This window comes from Ranitomeya imitator, chromosome 1 (assembly GCF_032444005.1).
Source record: "Ranitomeya imitator isolate aRanImi1 chromosome 1, aRanImi1.pri, whole genome shotgun sequence".
NCBI classification, from domain to species: domain Eukaryota; kingdom Metazoa; phylum Chordata; class Amphibia; order Anura; family Dendrobatidae; genus Ranitomeya; species Ranitomeya imitator.
In genome coordinates, this window is record NC_091282.1 from 895,093,976 (window position 1) to 895,109,676 (window position 15,701).

Below are 15,701 nucleotides of genomic sequence, written 5' to 3' on the forward strand. Positions count from 1 at the left end.
GCGGGCCCGCATGTCAATAGCGTACAGCTGCAGCGCCGGCCGCCGCTAAGGGCCCGGTTCAGCCTGCGGCTACCGGTAGGGGCCCGATGCGGGCCCCCTCTGCTCACCGGGCCCCTTACGCCAGTCACGGCTGTAATGCCCTGATGGCGGCCCTGCACACGCGGCTCCGCTACATCCACATTATAAACGCCTCGTGACCCCACACATAAGCTTACCCTCTTCCAGCACCATGACAACCAGCACAGCAGAGTCCTGCATACACTGAGTCCACTGATCATGTGACATCATCACAGGGCCTGTGCGCACAGAACAGACTTCTATGAGCAGCCCCAGCAGATGCAGGAGAGGAGTGACTTCAGGTTGAGGACCTGTGATGATGTCACGATCATGTGACCGGTCACATGAGACGGGGAAGGCGTGATGAGGGGATTCTAGGACGCAAATTCAGTTACTACCCAGCAGAATCTGCCGCCCCCTCTCTTCATTGAAGGCAGTGCCGCTTGAGGCAAAGTACTCAACTTGCCACATGGTAGCGGCGCCCCTGCCTGTGGCCAAACACTTTTGTAGCCCTGTGTTGTGAGTTCTGTTTTTGGGCTCCCTCTGGTGGTTACTGATGGTACTGGGTGATTTGTGTTCTGCTGTCTCTGGTGTCCACCTGTTCTATTAGGATTTGGGAGTTTCCTATTTAACCGGGCTTTCTTGTCATTTCCCCGCCGGCTATCAAGGTTATCAGAGTGTTTGTTACCTCAGCTTCTGGCTTCAGTAATCTTCAGGACAAGCTAAGTTTTTGATTTTCTTGTTCCACGTTTTGATTTATTTTTGTCTTGTCCAGCTTGCATATAATTGTTTCTTTGCTGCTGGTTGCTCTAGTGGGCTGTAATTGCTCCTCATGTTCCATGAGTTGGAACATGAGTTCAAGTAATTGCAGGATGGTTTTTTGAAGGGTTTTTTGCTGACCGCGCAGTTTACTTTTGTATCCTCTGCTATCTAGTTTTAGCGGGCCTCATTTTGCTGAATCTGTTTTCATACTGTGTATGTGCCTTCCTCTCATTTCACCGTCATTATATGTGGGGGGCTGCTATTTCTGTGGGGTATTTCTCTGGAGGCAAGAGAGGTCTGTGTTTCTTCTAATAGGGGAAGTTAGATCTTCGGCTGGTGCGAGACGTCTAGGATCAACGTAGGCACGTTCCCCGGCTATTGTTATTTGTGTGTTCAGGTTTAGGGTCGTGGTCAGCTCAGGTTCCATCACCCTAGAGCTCGTTGGTGCTTGTTCTTTTGTGATTCCCTGCCATTGGAATCATGACAGTATAGCCGGCCCAAAATGTTTGGGCTGAAGTAGGAGGAAAAGTAGTCTGAGGAAGTTTTTTTTTTTTTTTCTCTCCTCTGAGGTTGCTGCCTAGCCCTAATTGCAGCCTGGCTGATTTTTTTTTTTTTTCCTCCTCTTAATCCTTGAATGGCTCTGACCTTAGCTGTTTATCATGGACGTCCAGAGTTTAGCTTCCAGCTTGAATAATCTTGCTGCTAAGGTTCAAAATATACAAGATTTTGTTGTACATGCTCCTATGTCTGAACCTAGAATTCCTATTCCAGAGTTCTTTGCTGGAGATAGATCTAGTTTTCTGAATTTTAGGAACAATTGCAAGCTGTTCCTTTCTTTGAAATCTCGCTCTTCTGGAGACCCTGCTCAGCAGGTTAAGATTATTATATCTTTCCTGCGGGGTGACCCTCAAAATTGGGCATTTGCATTGGCACCAGGGAATCCTGCGTTGCTTAATGTGGATGCGTTTTTTCTGGCATTGGGTTTGCTCTATGAGGAACCTAACCAGGAGATTCAGGCTGAAAAAGCTTTATTAGCTCTCTCTCAGGGGCAAGATGAAGCAGAAATATATTGTCAAAAATTTCGGAAATGGTCAGTGCTTACTCAGTGGAATGAGTGCGCCCTGGCTGCAAAGTTCAGAGATGGCCTTTCTGAGGCCATTAAAGATGTTATGGTGGGGTTCCCTGCGCCTACGGGTCTGAATGAGTCTATGACTATGGCTATTCAGATTGATCGGCGTTTACGGGAGCGCAAACCTGTGCACCATTTGGCGGTGTCTTCTGAACAGGCACTTGAGACAATGCAATGTGATAGAGTTCAGTCTAGAAGTGAACGGCAAAACTATAGGCGGAAAAATGGATTGTGTTTTTATTGTGGTGATTCAGCTCATGTTATATCAGCATGCTCTAAACGCACAAAAAAGGTTGATAAGTCTGTTGCCATTATTACGTTACAGTCTAAGTTCATTCTGTCTGTGACTCTGATTTGCTCATTATCATCCATTTCCGTCGATGCCTATGTAGATTCAGGCACTGCCCTGAGTCTTATGGATTGGTCATTTGCCAAGCGATGTGGGTTTAGTCTTGAGCCTCTGGAAGTCCCTATTCCTTTGAAGGGAGTTGACTCTACACCTTTAGCTATGAATAAACCTCAGTACTGGACACAAGTGACCATGCGTATGACTCCCGTTCATCAGGAGGTGATTCGCTTCCTGGTATTGTATAATTTACATGATGTTCTAGTACTTGGTCTGCCATGGTTACAAACTCATAATCCAGTCCTTGACTGGAAAACAATGTCTGTGTTAAGCTGGGGATGTCAGGGGGTTCATGATGATGCACCTCCGATTTCTATCGCTTCATCTACTCCTTCTGAGGTTCCTGTATTTTTGTCTGATTATCGGGATGTTTTTGAGGAGCCTAAGCTCAATTCGCTTCCTCCTCACAGGGATTGCGATTGTGCTATAGATTTAATTCCTGGTAGTAAATTTCCTAAAGGTCCTTTGTTCAATCTGTCAGTGCCAGAGCATACTGCTATGCGGGATTATGTTAAGGAGTCCTTGGAAAAGGGACATATCCGTCCATCTTCGTCCCCTTTGGGAGCAGGTTTTTTTTTCGTGGCCAAAAAAGATGGGTCCTTGAGGCCTTGTATAGATTATCGTCTTTTGAATAAGATTACCGTAAAATATCAGTATCCTTTGCCTTTGTTGACTGATTTGTTTGCTCGCATTAAGGGGGCTAAATGGTTCACTAAGATTGATCTTCGGGGTGCGTATAATCTTATACGAATAAAGCAAGGTGATGAGTGGAAAACCGCATTTAATACGCCTGAGGGCCATTTTGAGTATTTGGTAATGCCTTTCGGACTTTCTAATGCTCCTTCAGTCTTCCAGTCCTTTATGCACGATATTTTCCGTGAATATCTGGATAAATTTATGATTGTGTATTTGGATGATATTTTGGTTTTTTCTGATGACTGGGAGTCTCATGTTCAGCAGGTCAGGAAGGTGTTTCAGGTCCTGCGGGCTAATTCCTTGTTTGTAAAGGGCTCAAAGTGTCTCTTTGGAGTCCAGAAGATTTCTTTCTTGGGGTATATTTTTTCCCCTTCTACTATTGAGATGGATCCCGTCAAGGTTCGGGCTATTTGTGACTGGACGCAGCCTGCATCTCTTAAGAGTCTGCAGAAGTTCTTGGGCTTTGCTAATTTCTATCGTCGTTTTATAACTAATTTTTCTAGTGTTGTTAAGCCTTTGACGGATTTGACTAAGAAGGGTGCTGATGTTGCTGATTGGTCTCCTGCGGCTGTGGAGGCCTTTCAGGAACTTAAACACCGGTTTTCTTCTGCTCCTGTGTTGCGTCAGCCTGATGTTTCGCTTCCTTTCCAAGTTGAGGTTGATGCTTCCGAGATTGGAGCGGGGGCGGTTTTGTCACAGAGAAGCTCCGATTGCTCGGTGATGAAGCCATGTGCGTTCTTTTCTAGAAAATTTTCGCCCGCTGAGCGGAATTATGATGTGGGTAATCGGGAACTTTTGGCCATGAAGTGGGCATTTGAGGAGTGGCGTCATTGGCTGGAGGGTGCTAGACATCGTGTGGTGGTCTTGACTGATCACAAAAATCTGATTTACCTTGAGTCTGCCAGGCGTCTGAATCCTAGACAGGCTCGTTGGTCACTGTTTTTCTCTCGTTTCAATTTTGTGGTTTCATACCTGCCAGGTTCAAAGAATGTGAAGGCGGATGCTCTTTCTAGGAGTTTTGTGCCTGACTCCCCTGGAAATTCTGAGCCCACTGGTATCCTTAGGGATGGGGTGATTTTGTCGGCCGTCTTCCCAGACTTGCGACGTGCTTTGCAGGAGTTTCAGGTGGGTAAACCTGATCGTTGTCCGCCTGAGAGACTGTTTGTTCCGGATAGTTGGACCAGTAGAGTCATCTCCGAGGTCCATTCTTCTGCGTTGGCAGGTCATCCTGGAATATTTGGTACTAGAGACTTGGTGGCCAGGTCTTTTTGGTGGCCTTCCTTGTCGAGGGATGTGCGTTCTTTTGTGCAGTCTTGTGAGGTTTGTGCTCGGGCTAAGCCTTGCTGTTCTCGAGCCAGTGGATTGTTGTCACCTTTGCCTATCCCGAAGAGGCCTTGGACGCACATTTCCATGGACTTTATTTCGGATCTCCCTGTCTCTCAAAAAATGTCTGTCATCTGGGTTGTGTGTGACCGCTTTTCTAAAATGGTTCATCTTGTACCCTTGCCTAAGTTGCCTTCCTCCTCTGAGTTGGTCCCTCTGTTTTTCCAGAACGTGGTTCGTTTGCATGGGATTCCGGAGAACATCGTTTCTGACAGGCGATCCCAGTTTGTGTCTAGATTTTGGCGGACGTTCTGTGCTAAGATGGGCATTGATTTGTCCTTTTCGTCTGCATTCCATCCTCAGACGAATGGCCAGACGGAGCGAACTAATCAGACCTTGGAAACTTATTTGAGGTGTTTTGTTTCTGCTGATCAGGATGACTGGGTTACCTTTTTGCCGCTGGCTGAGTTTGCCCTTAATAATCGGGCTAGTTCTGCTACCTTGGTTTCTCCTTTCTTTTGTAATTCGGGGTTTCATCCTCGTTTTTCCTCTGGTCAAGTGGAGCCTTCTGATTGTCCTGGAGTGGACATGGTGGTGGATGGGTTGCATCGGATTTGGAGTCATGTGGTGGACAATTTGAAGTTGTCCCAGGAGAAGGCTCAGCAGTTTGCTAATCGCCGTCGCCGCGTGGGTCCTCGACTTCGTGTTGGGGACTTAGTGTGGTTGTCTTCTCGTTTTGTTCCTATGAAGGTCTCTTCTCCTAAGTTCAAGCCTCGGTTCATCGGTCCTTATGGGATCTTGGAAATTCTTAACCCTGTGTCGTTTCGTTTGGATCTCCCGGCATCGTTTGCTATTCATAATGTGTTCCATCGGTCGTTGTTGCGGAGGTATGAGGTACCTGTTGTTCCTTCGCTTGAGCCTCCTGCTCCGGTGCTGGTGGAGGGAGAATTGGAGTATGTTGTGGAGAAGATCTTGGATTCTCGTGTTTCCAGACGGAAACTCCAATATTTGGTCAAGTGGAAGGGTTATGGTCAGGAGGATAATTCTTGGGTGGTTGCCTCTGATGTTCATGCTGATGATTTGGTCCGCGCTTTTCATAGGGCTCATCCTGGTCGCCCTGGTGGTTCTCGTGAGGGTTCGGTGACCCCTCCTCAAGGGGGGGGGTACTGTTGTGAGTTATGTTTTTGGGCTCCCTCTGGTGGTTACTGATGGTACTGGGTGATTTGTGTTCTGCTGTCTCTGGTGTCCACCTGTTCTATTAGGATTTGGGAGTTTCCTATTTAACCGGGCTTTCTTGTCATTTCCCCGCCGGCTATCAAGGTTATCAGAGTGTTTGTTACCTCAGCTTCTGGCTTCAGTAATCTTCAGGACAAGCTAAATTTTTGATTTTCTTGTTCCACGTTTTGCTTTATTTTTGTCTTGTCCAGCTTGCATATAATTGTTTCTTTGCTGCTGGTTGCTCTAGTGGGCTGTAATTGCTCCTCATGTTCCATGAGTTGGAACATGAGTTCAAGTAATTGCAGGATGGTTTTTTGAAGGGTTTTTTGCTGACCGCGCAGTTTACTTTTGTATCCTCTGCTATCTAGTTTTAGCGGGCCTCATTTTGCTGAATCTGTTTTCATACTGTGTATGTGCCTTCCTCTCATTTCACCGTCATATGTGGGGGGCTGCTATTTCTGTGGGGTATTTCTCTGGAGGCAAGAGAGGTCTGTGTTTCTTCTAATAGGGGAAGTTAGATCTTCGGCTGGTGCGAGACGTCTAGGATCAACGTAGGCACGTTCCCCGGCTATTGTTATTTGTGTGTTCAGGTTTAGGGTCGTGGTCAGCTCAGGTTCCATCACTCTAGAGCTCGTTGGTGCTTGTCCTTTTGTGATTCCCTGCCATTGGAATCATGACAGCCCTGATGACAGCATCATGGACATGAAATTACTGGTATTGAAAGGTAACTTCAAATCAGTATTAGACAGGAGAGTCTGGGAGTGCAAAGTTATGACGACCTTTGACAAACTCAGAGCAGGAGCATGTGTCGCATGGATTTATGCCTTTCTACATCAACTACTGGCTAACACGGTACAAAGATATATTTTTCCATTGTAGTCTAGCACTCCTCACTACCAGTCACTTTAGACAATTTCTCCCTCTGTACCTTTTTCTTAAGCAGAGGAAAACAGCACACTGGAAATATAAACACTCCCCAACCACCTGTCCTGTAAAATTAAAAAAAAAAAATATATATATATATATATACAGTGGGGCAAAAAAGTATTTAGTCAGTCAGCAATAGTGCAAGTTCCACCACTTAAAAAGATGAGAGGCGTCTGTAATTTACATCATAGGTAGACCTCAACTATGGGAAACAAACTGAGAAAAAAAATCCAGAAAATCACATTGTCTGTTTTTTTAACATTTTATTTGCATATTATGGTGGAAAATAAGTATTTGGTCAGAAACAAAATTTCATCTCAATACTTTGTAATATATCCTTTGTTGGCAATGACAGAGGTCAAACGTTTTCTGTAAGTCTTCACAAGGTTGCCACACACTGTTGTTGGTATGTTGGCCCATTCCTCCATGCAGATCTCCTCTAGAGCAGTGATATTTTTGGCTTTTCGCTTGGCAACACGGACTTTCAACTCCCTCCAAAGGTTTTATATAGGGTTGAGATCTGGAGACTGGCTATGCCACTCCAGGACCTTGAAATGCTTCTTACGAAGCCACTCCTTCGTTGCCCTGGCGGTGTGCTTTGGATCATTGTCATGTTGAAAGACCCAGCCACGTTTCATCTTCAATTCCCTTGCTGATGGAAGGAGGTTTGCACTCAAAATCTCACGATACATGGCCCCATTCATTCTTTCATGTACCCGGATCAGTCGTCCTGGCCCCTTTGCAGAGAAACAGCCCCAAAGCATGATGTTTCCACCACCATACTTTACAGTAGGTATGGTGTTTGATGGATGCAACTCAGTATTCTTTTTCCTCCAAACACAACAAGTTATGTTTCTACCAAACAGTTCCAGTTTGGTTTCATCAGACCATAGGACATTCTCCCAAAACTCCTCTGGATCATCCAAATGCTCTCTAGCAAACTTCAGACGGGCCCGGACATGTACTGGCTTAAGCAGTGGGACACGTCTGGCACTGCAGGATCTGAGTCCATGGTGGCGTAGTGTGTTACTTATGGTAGGCCTTGTTACATTGGTCCCAGCTCTCTGCAGTTCATTCACTAGGTCCCCCCGCGTGGTTCTGGGATTTTTGCTCACTGTTCTTGTGATCATTCTGACCCCACAAGGTGGGATTTTGCGTGGAGCCCCAGATCGAATCAGATTATCAGTGGTCTTGTATGTCTTCCATTTTCTAATTATTGCTCCCACTGTTGATTTCTTCACTCCAAGCTGGTTGGCTATTGCAGATTCAGTCTTCCCAGCCTGGTGCAGGGCTACAATTTTGTTTCTGGTGTCCTTTGACAGCTCTTTGGTCTTCACCATAGTGGAGTTTGGAGTCAGACTGTTTGAGGGTGTGCACAGGTGTCTTTTTATACTGATAAAAAGTTTAAACAGGTGCCATTACTACAGGTAATGAGCGGAGGAAAGAGGAGACTCTTAAAGAAGAAGTTACAGGTCTGTGAGAGCCAGAAATCTTGATTGTTTGTTTCTGACCAAATACTTATTTTCCACCATAATATGCAAAAAAAATGATAAAAAAACAGACAATGTGATTTTCTGGATTCTTTTTTCTCAGTTTGTCTCCCATAGTTGAGGTCTAACTATGATGTAAATTACAGACGCCTCTCATCTTTTTAAGTGGTGGAACTTGCACTATTGCTGACTGACTAAATACTTTTTTGCCCCACTGTATATATATATACAGTGGGGCAAAAAAGTATTTAGTCAGTCAGCAATAGTGCAAGTTCCACCACTTAAAAAGATGAGAGGCGTCTATAATTTACATCATAGGTAGACCTCAACTATGGGAGACAAACTGAGAAAAAAAAATCCAGAAAATCACATTGCCTGTTTTTTTAACAATTTATTTGCATATTATGGTGGAAAATAAGTATTTGGTCAGAAACAAACAATCAAGATTTCTGGCTCTCACAGACCTGTAACTTCTTCTTTAACCCCTTAATGACCGCCAATACGTCTTTTAACTGACCTTAGATATAAGAGAATAGTATCCCCATACAGATGACAATCCATCATCTGTCGGCTGTACACTATAGCTGACAACTTGCTGCACCAGCCACGATCAGTATTTGCACCTTCTAAATCTGTTTAACCCCTTAGATGCTGCTGTCAATAGTGACTACATCATTATAAATGGTTAACAGAGCGTGGGGGCTTCCTCTTTATCCCAATTGGTGCCCTCAGATCATGATTTTGCGGTCCTGATGTTTGCCATGGCAATTCATGACCAAATAGCGGCCTTAGAGTCTGATTGCTGTAGTAATCTGTTTAGAAGTTAGCAACATTTAGGTGGTAAAAATACACATTTTCATTTCTGTCATACCACTTTGCATTAATTCCTGTAAAGCACCTGAAGGGTTAATAAACTACCTGACAGCAGTTTTCAATATGTTTAGGGGTGCTGTTTTTAAAATGGTATCACGTTTGGGGGTTTCCCAATATATGGGACCCCTAAAGTCACTTCAAACATGGATAAGTCCCTAAAAAAATAAATTTTGTAAATTTCTTTGAAAAAATTAAAAATTGCTGCTACATTTTTAAACCTCCTAAAATGCTAACAAAATAAAATAACATTTTACAAATGGTCCTGATGTAAAGCAGACATGTGGGAAATGTTATTTATTAATGGTTTGCTGTTGTATGACTATCTGGATTAAAGGGATAATCATTCAAATTTAGAAAATTGCTAATTTTTTAACATTTTTCTCAAATTTTTGATTTTTTTTTATAAATAAACACAAAAAATGTTGAACTAAATTTACCATTATCATAAAGTAGAATGTGTCACGAAAAAACAATCTCAAAATCACTGGGATTTGTTGAAGCGTTGCAGAGTTATTACCACATAAAGTGACACTGGTCAGATTTCAAAAATTTGGCTCGGTCACTAAGGGGTTAAGAGTCTCCTCTTTCCTCCGCTCATTACCTGTAGTAATGGCACCTGTTTAAACTTGTTATCAGTATAAAAAGACACCTGTGCACACCCTCAAACAGTCTGACTCCAAACTCCACTATGGTGAAGACCAAAGAGCTGTCAAAGGACACCAGAAACAAAATTGTAGCCCTGCACCAGGCTGGGAAGACTGAATCTGCAATAGCCAACCAGCTTGGAGTGAAGAAATCAACAGTGGGAGCAATAATTAGAAAATGGAAGACATACAAGACCACTGATAATCTCCCTCGATCTGGGGCTCCACGCAAAATCCCACCCCGTGGGGTCAGAATGATCACAAGAACGGAGAGCAAAAATCCCAGAACCACGCGGGGGGACCTAGTGAATGAACTGCAGAGATCTGGGACCAATGTAACAAGGCCTACCATAAGTAACACACTATGCCACCATGGACTCAGATCCTGCAGTGCCAGACGTGTCCCACTGCTTAAGCCAGTACATGTCCGGGCCCGTCTGAAGTTTGCTAGAGAGCATTTGGATGATCCAGAGGAGTTTTGGGAGAATGTCCTATGGTCTGATGAAACCAAACTGGAACTGTTTGGTAGAAACACAACTTGTCGTGTTTGGAGGAAAAAGAATACTGAGTTGCATCCATCAAACACCATACCTACTGTAAAGCATGGTGGTGGAAACATCATGCTTTGGGGCTGTTTCTCTGCAAAGGGGCCAGGACGACTGATCCGGGTACATGAAAGAATGAATGGGGCCATGTATCGTGAGATTTTGAGTGCAAACCTCCTTCCATCAGCAAGGGCATTGAAGATGAAACGTGGCTGGGTCTTTCAACATGACAATGATCCAAAGCACACCGCCAGGGCAACGAAGGAGTGGCTTCGTAAGAAGCATTTCAAGGTCCTGGAGTGGCCTAGCCAGTCTCCAGATCTCAACCCTATAAAAAACCTTTGGAGGGAGTTGAAAGTCCGTGTTGCCAAGCGAAAAGCCAAAAACATCACTGCTCTAGAGGAGATCTGCATGGAGGAATGGGCCAACATACCAACAACAGTGTGTGGCAACCTTGTGAAGACTTACAGAAAACGTTTGACCTCTGTCATTGCCAACAAAGGATATATTACAAAGTATTGAGATTAAATTTTGTTTCTGACCAAATACTTATTTTCCACCATAATATGCAAATAAAATGTTAAAAAAACAGACAATGTGATTTTCTGGATTTTTTTTTCTCAGTTTGTCTCCCATAGTTGAGGTCTACCTATGATGTAAATTACAGACGCCTCATCTTTTTAAGTGGTGGAACTTGCACTATTGCTGACTGACTAAATACTTTTTTTCCCCACTGTATATATCTGGTAGAGATAGACTCAGGAACCATTCTATTTAAAATCAGCCAGGTGTATTGCAATTCTCATAAACCAAGTCACCCAAAAATGTAAATACAGCCTTTGTCTGGCAGAAAGCAAAAGATAAAGTAAGGTACTCCATACAATAGTGTTGGTCAACCCATGTAGCTTAGATTCCAGCGTCCATGTCCTTTAGCAAAGGCACTCAATCCAGGAGATCTGCATTCTCCAGATGTCCAGCTTTACTTAACACAAAAGCACATCTCCAGAGCTTGCACCTCCAGACCCATCCACTGTCAAATGCTCTACAAAGCTGAGTATTTTTCTTCTGGACTCCCCCCACTCTACAGCTGTTCAATCATCTTAGAACTAATCATGGATGATTAAACCCTCGCATCACTGTGTGCTGGATGACTTTTCCTAGGTTTATTTTATTGAAGCTAACAATCTCAGTGCTACATATCTCACCTGCAGTACTTTACCAGTGACTTTGTCACAATATATGCATGTATGTATGTAGGTATGTAGGTATGTATGGCCAAAATTGTAGCAATAAGAATGCTTGCAACGTGGGCCTAGAATGGTTTCAATAGCTAGAATATATATTTATTTTATGGGAATATAAAACACACACAACAATTAAATATAAGACAAACAATAAAAGAAACGAATAATAATTGTTAAAAAATAAAATAAATTTAATTTACAATCTACCTAAATTATTTCTACAGTTTGACATAAGTCAGGTCCACAATGCTATTCTGCATGAGGGCAGCATAGGAGAAGTAATCTTGAGCTCAAGAATAATCATTTTTATTTTATGATATTCAGTATTTTCATGTAAAAAGCGGAATTACTATGCTGCCAAAAAGTGTTCTGTCTCCCCTAATCATAGAGTCACTGACAGTTCTCCTATATAATCACCCATACAAGGAAAAAAAAATGCCAATCACCCTGTGTCGTTTTGGGGGAGTGTAAACAGGACTCAGACTTTTTTTTTTTTTTTGAGAGTCCGGGCATGGATATAGTTTTTTCATGCAATTATCAACTCATAAAAAAATAGCTTAATCAATCACCAAGCTCAGCATTCCTGCCTCTAGTGAAGGTAGCATACAGGTAAAGCAGGACACCTGGCAGATCCACCTAGGGTTTTCATTCATTTATTTTAGAGTTTTCGGGTTCCATGATTAAATCTGGGAGATCAGTTGGAAGACGAAGCAGTTCTTCTACCTCTTCTTGTAGAGCTTCAGCCTTTTCATTTAGTAACATCTAGAAAACAACCAAATATGTATTCTATAGATTGGATACATCACAATGAGCTTGCTTTACAGTCCAAGGGATTCTGGCCAAGAGGCTCAGGGCACCGTTCCACACATAGATGTTGCATGACTGTGCCTCACTGGTGACTGAGCCTCAACTTGCCTGGAGAGAAAAAGGTCTGCAGGGAAAGCTCAGGCAAACCAGTGCTGTTATTCAGAAGGTGAGGTCACGCAAAACTGGAGGGCAGAATGGTGCCCTAAGCCCCTTGGCCACACCAAGGGTTCACCAGGGACACTAATTAGCACATACGATTAGGCTTCAGTTTCTGCAGAACAGAGGCAGCAATTAAAACACTATAAGTCTTGTACTGGATATAAAGTATCTACAAATCCACTATGTGCTTAATTTGTGATAACAGACTCCCTTCAAAATGGCGTTGGTAATTTTATTTATATCTGTATAGTTGGCAGAGCCAGGCTGTTCTGATTGGGACTCACAGCGTTATAAAACTATAGCTAAAAAGCATGGCGTGTGCTACCACGAGGACACTGGGGAACTGAAAATCCATAAATGACAAATTACTGCAGATTCCTCACCTTAGCGGAGCTAATTATCTGGTTTGCTTGGCGTTTTGACAGATGTTCTATGGTTTTCACCATCATTTGTGGATCAGCATTAGCCAAATGAGCAAGAGTGGTGTAACCAGCGTTGTAAAGTTGTTTGGCTCGGGCCTACAGAAGATACAAGTGATAATATTAGTAGGCTTCTTTTCACATTTTGGGCTCTCAATTATTAGAATGAAAAATGTACTAAAACACATGTTTGTGCGTAAAGTGGGAACCAATAATGGCGAAGACTGAATAGGGAAAGAAGAATTAAAGGGAATGAAAATGTAGAAAACAAAGATAGTTGAACAAAACCTTCCTTCTTTATTATCCTTGTCTGCATTACCCATGTTATGTCTCGTGCAACAATCAATACATTGAGAAATACATATCAAATGCTTCTGTAACTCTCCCAGATGATCGATTAGTTTGCTCCCTGTTCACAAAGCTTAGATCTGTCCCTACCAGGAATGCAGTTGGTAGTACTCAGCCCCCACTGCTCTGACTGCTATAGAAGAGCAGCCACATTACGGGCAAAGCTTTTGAAATCTGACCAGTGTCCCTTTATGTGGTAATAACTCTGGAACGCTTCAACAGATCCCAATGATAGAGACTGTTTTTTTGTGACATGTTATATTTTATGTTAATGGTAAATTTATGTCTATATGTTTTGTATTTATTTATAAAAAAAAAAAAAAAGTCAGAAATTTGACAAATGTAAACCAACGTGCAATTCTCAAACTTATAATGATTATCCCTTTAATCCAGATGGCCATACCATAGAAAAACATTAATAAATAATGTTTCGCACATGTCTGCTTTACATCAGCACCATTTGTAAAATGTTCTTTTATTTTGTTAGCATTTTAGAAAGTTTAAAAATGTAGCAGTAGTTTTTCACTTTTTCAAGGAAATTTACAAAACTTATTTTTTTGAAGGACCTATTCAGGTTTGAAGTGACTTTAGTGGTGCTATATATTGGAAAGCCCCCAAAAGTGATACCATTTTAAAAATCGCACCCCCCCCTCCCGACATATTGAAAACTGCTGTCTGGTAGATAATTAACTCTTGAGGTGATGTTAATGACAGAATACAAAGTGGCCTGACAGGAATGAAAAAGTGTATTTTTACCACTTAAATATAGGCGACTTCTGAACAGACCTCTACAGCCGTCAGACTCTAAGGCCGCAATTTGGAGGTGAATTGCCATGGCAAACATCAGGACCACACAATCATGATCTCAGGGTGCCGATGGGGTTAAAGAGAGAGCCCTCACATTATGTTAACCATCTAGATACCATAGTTACTATTGACAGCAGCATCTAAAGCAGGGGTGGGGAATCTTTTTTCTGCCAAGGGCCATTTGGATATTTATACCATCCTTCGGAGGCAGTGCAAACTCCACCCACAAAGTACATCCTGACTCTGGCACTAGTTTCAGGACGTAATCTTTCATTGCGTGCCCTTCAGTGTTCAGTAGTGAGCTGGTTGTAATTAAAATTCACCTCCCTGCCCAAGAATGCGGTCCCTGAGAATCTGCTCGGGGTCTGATAAAAGGTCATCGAGGGCTGTAAATGGCCCTGAGGTTCCCCACCCCTGATCTAAGGGGTTAAACAGATATAGACGGTGCCAACACTGATCGTGGCTGATACAACAAGTTGTCAGCTATAGTGTACAGCCGACAGCTGCTGGATTGTCACCTGTATGGGGATGCTAGTCTCATATCTCAGGTCAGTAAAAAAACATATTGGCGGTCATTAAGGGGTTAAAGCCCCCAATACACATTAGATAACCAAGTTGAATGATGGTTCCGCCAATTGCTCAGCTGAAAGACATCTCGGCAGTCGCTCCCATACACAGGAACTTTGTTTGGCCGAGCGCTCCTTTGTTTACTATGATAAAGCTGCTGGCAGACATGTCTATGTCTGGGAGAGCCAAGCCTGAAATCAGACATGCCCAACCAGCATCTTCCGCGACAATCAGTTGGCTGGTACCATTATACACAGGGTCGCACGAACCTGTCGATATCAGTGGGAGTGGCTGACAGTCTAATGTATATGGGACCCTCAGTGGACCCCACCACTTACCCCCACCCACATTCATCATAGTAATCAAGACAACCAAGACATTGATTGGTAAACACTATTCTCACGGCAGTAGTTCAATGTGTTCTATAGACGCCATCATTTCCAATGGAGCTTTTTTTGCTTCAATATCGTCAATGCAAGATAGAAAATAAAAGCATTTGATTACAGTAAGGCTTTGTGCACATGTTAAGTATTTGGTGCAGAAATTTCGGCATCTCTTGGCAGGAAAAATGCAGCGGCTAAAACAGGGATTTTTGTGTTACTCACCGTAAAATCCTTTTCTCCGAGTCGTTCATTGGGGGACACAGGACTGTGGGTGTATGCTACTGCCGCCAGGAGGCTGACACTAAGTAGGTATAAAAAAAAAAAAAAGTTAGCTCCTCCTCCATAGTATACACCTTGCCACTGGCCCTGACAGCTCCAGTTTGGTGCACAAGCAGTAGGAGATAGAGAAAACAAAACAGCATTAGAGCAAAGACAACATGTCTAGAATAATACTATAGTCTGAACAACTCCATAGACAAATAAAATGAATAGGGAGGGAGCTGTGTCCCCCAATGAACGACTCGGAGAAAAGGATTTTACGGTGAGTAACACAAAAATCCCTGTTTCTCCATTGTCTCATTGGGGGACACAGGACTGTGGGATGTCCCAAAGAAGTCCCAGGGTGGGAAGAAGACTCACTGGAAGAAAACCCCTAGGCACTTACCGCCTATAGGTGTGATACCGCAGCCTGAAGAATTTTCCTTCCCAAACTTGCATCAGCAGAGGCCTGAGTGTGGATATTATAATGTTTAGAGAAAGTGTGCAGGCTGGACCAAGTGGCCGCTTTGCAAACCTGCTCTGCTGAAGCTTGGTGCCGAAGCGCCCAGGAAGCCCCTACCGCCCGAGTAGAGTGTGCCCTGATCCCAGCCGGGATGGCTGCACCCTTGATACGGTAGG

The 15,701-nt window shown here is 43.3% G+C and overlaps 1 protein-coding gene across 2 annotated transcripts in view; it reads right to left on the reverse strand.

The window, feature by feature from the left end:
* Positions 1-11,489: 11,489 nt before the first annotated feature.
* Positions 11,490-15,701, reverse strand: part of HELQ (helicase, POLQ like) — a 91,747-nt gene continuing 87,535 nt past the window's right edge. Inside the window, exons 18-19 of one of the 2 annotated variants that reach the window (XM_069743252.1) lie at positions 12,664-12,798; positions 11,490-12,076 (exon numbers count right to left, since the gene is read on the reverse strand). In XM_069743252.1, coding sequence (XP_069599353.1) covers positions 11,960-12,076; positions 12,664-12,798 — 252 coding nt within the window. In that variant the 3' untranslated portion in view covers positions 11,490-11,959. The remainder of the gene's footprint in view (positions 12,077-12,663; positions 12,799-15,701) is intronic. The other variant, XM_069743253.1, reaches the window with a different exon arrangement.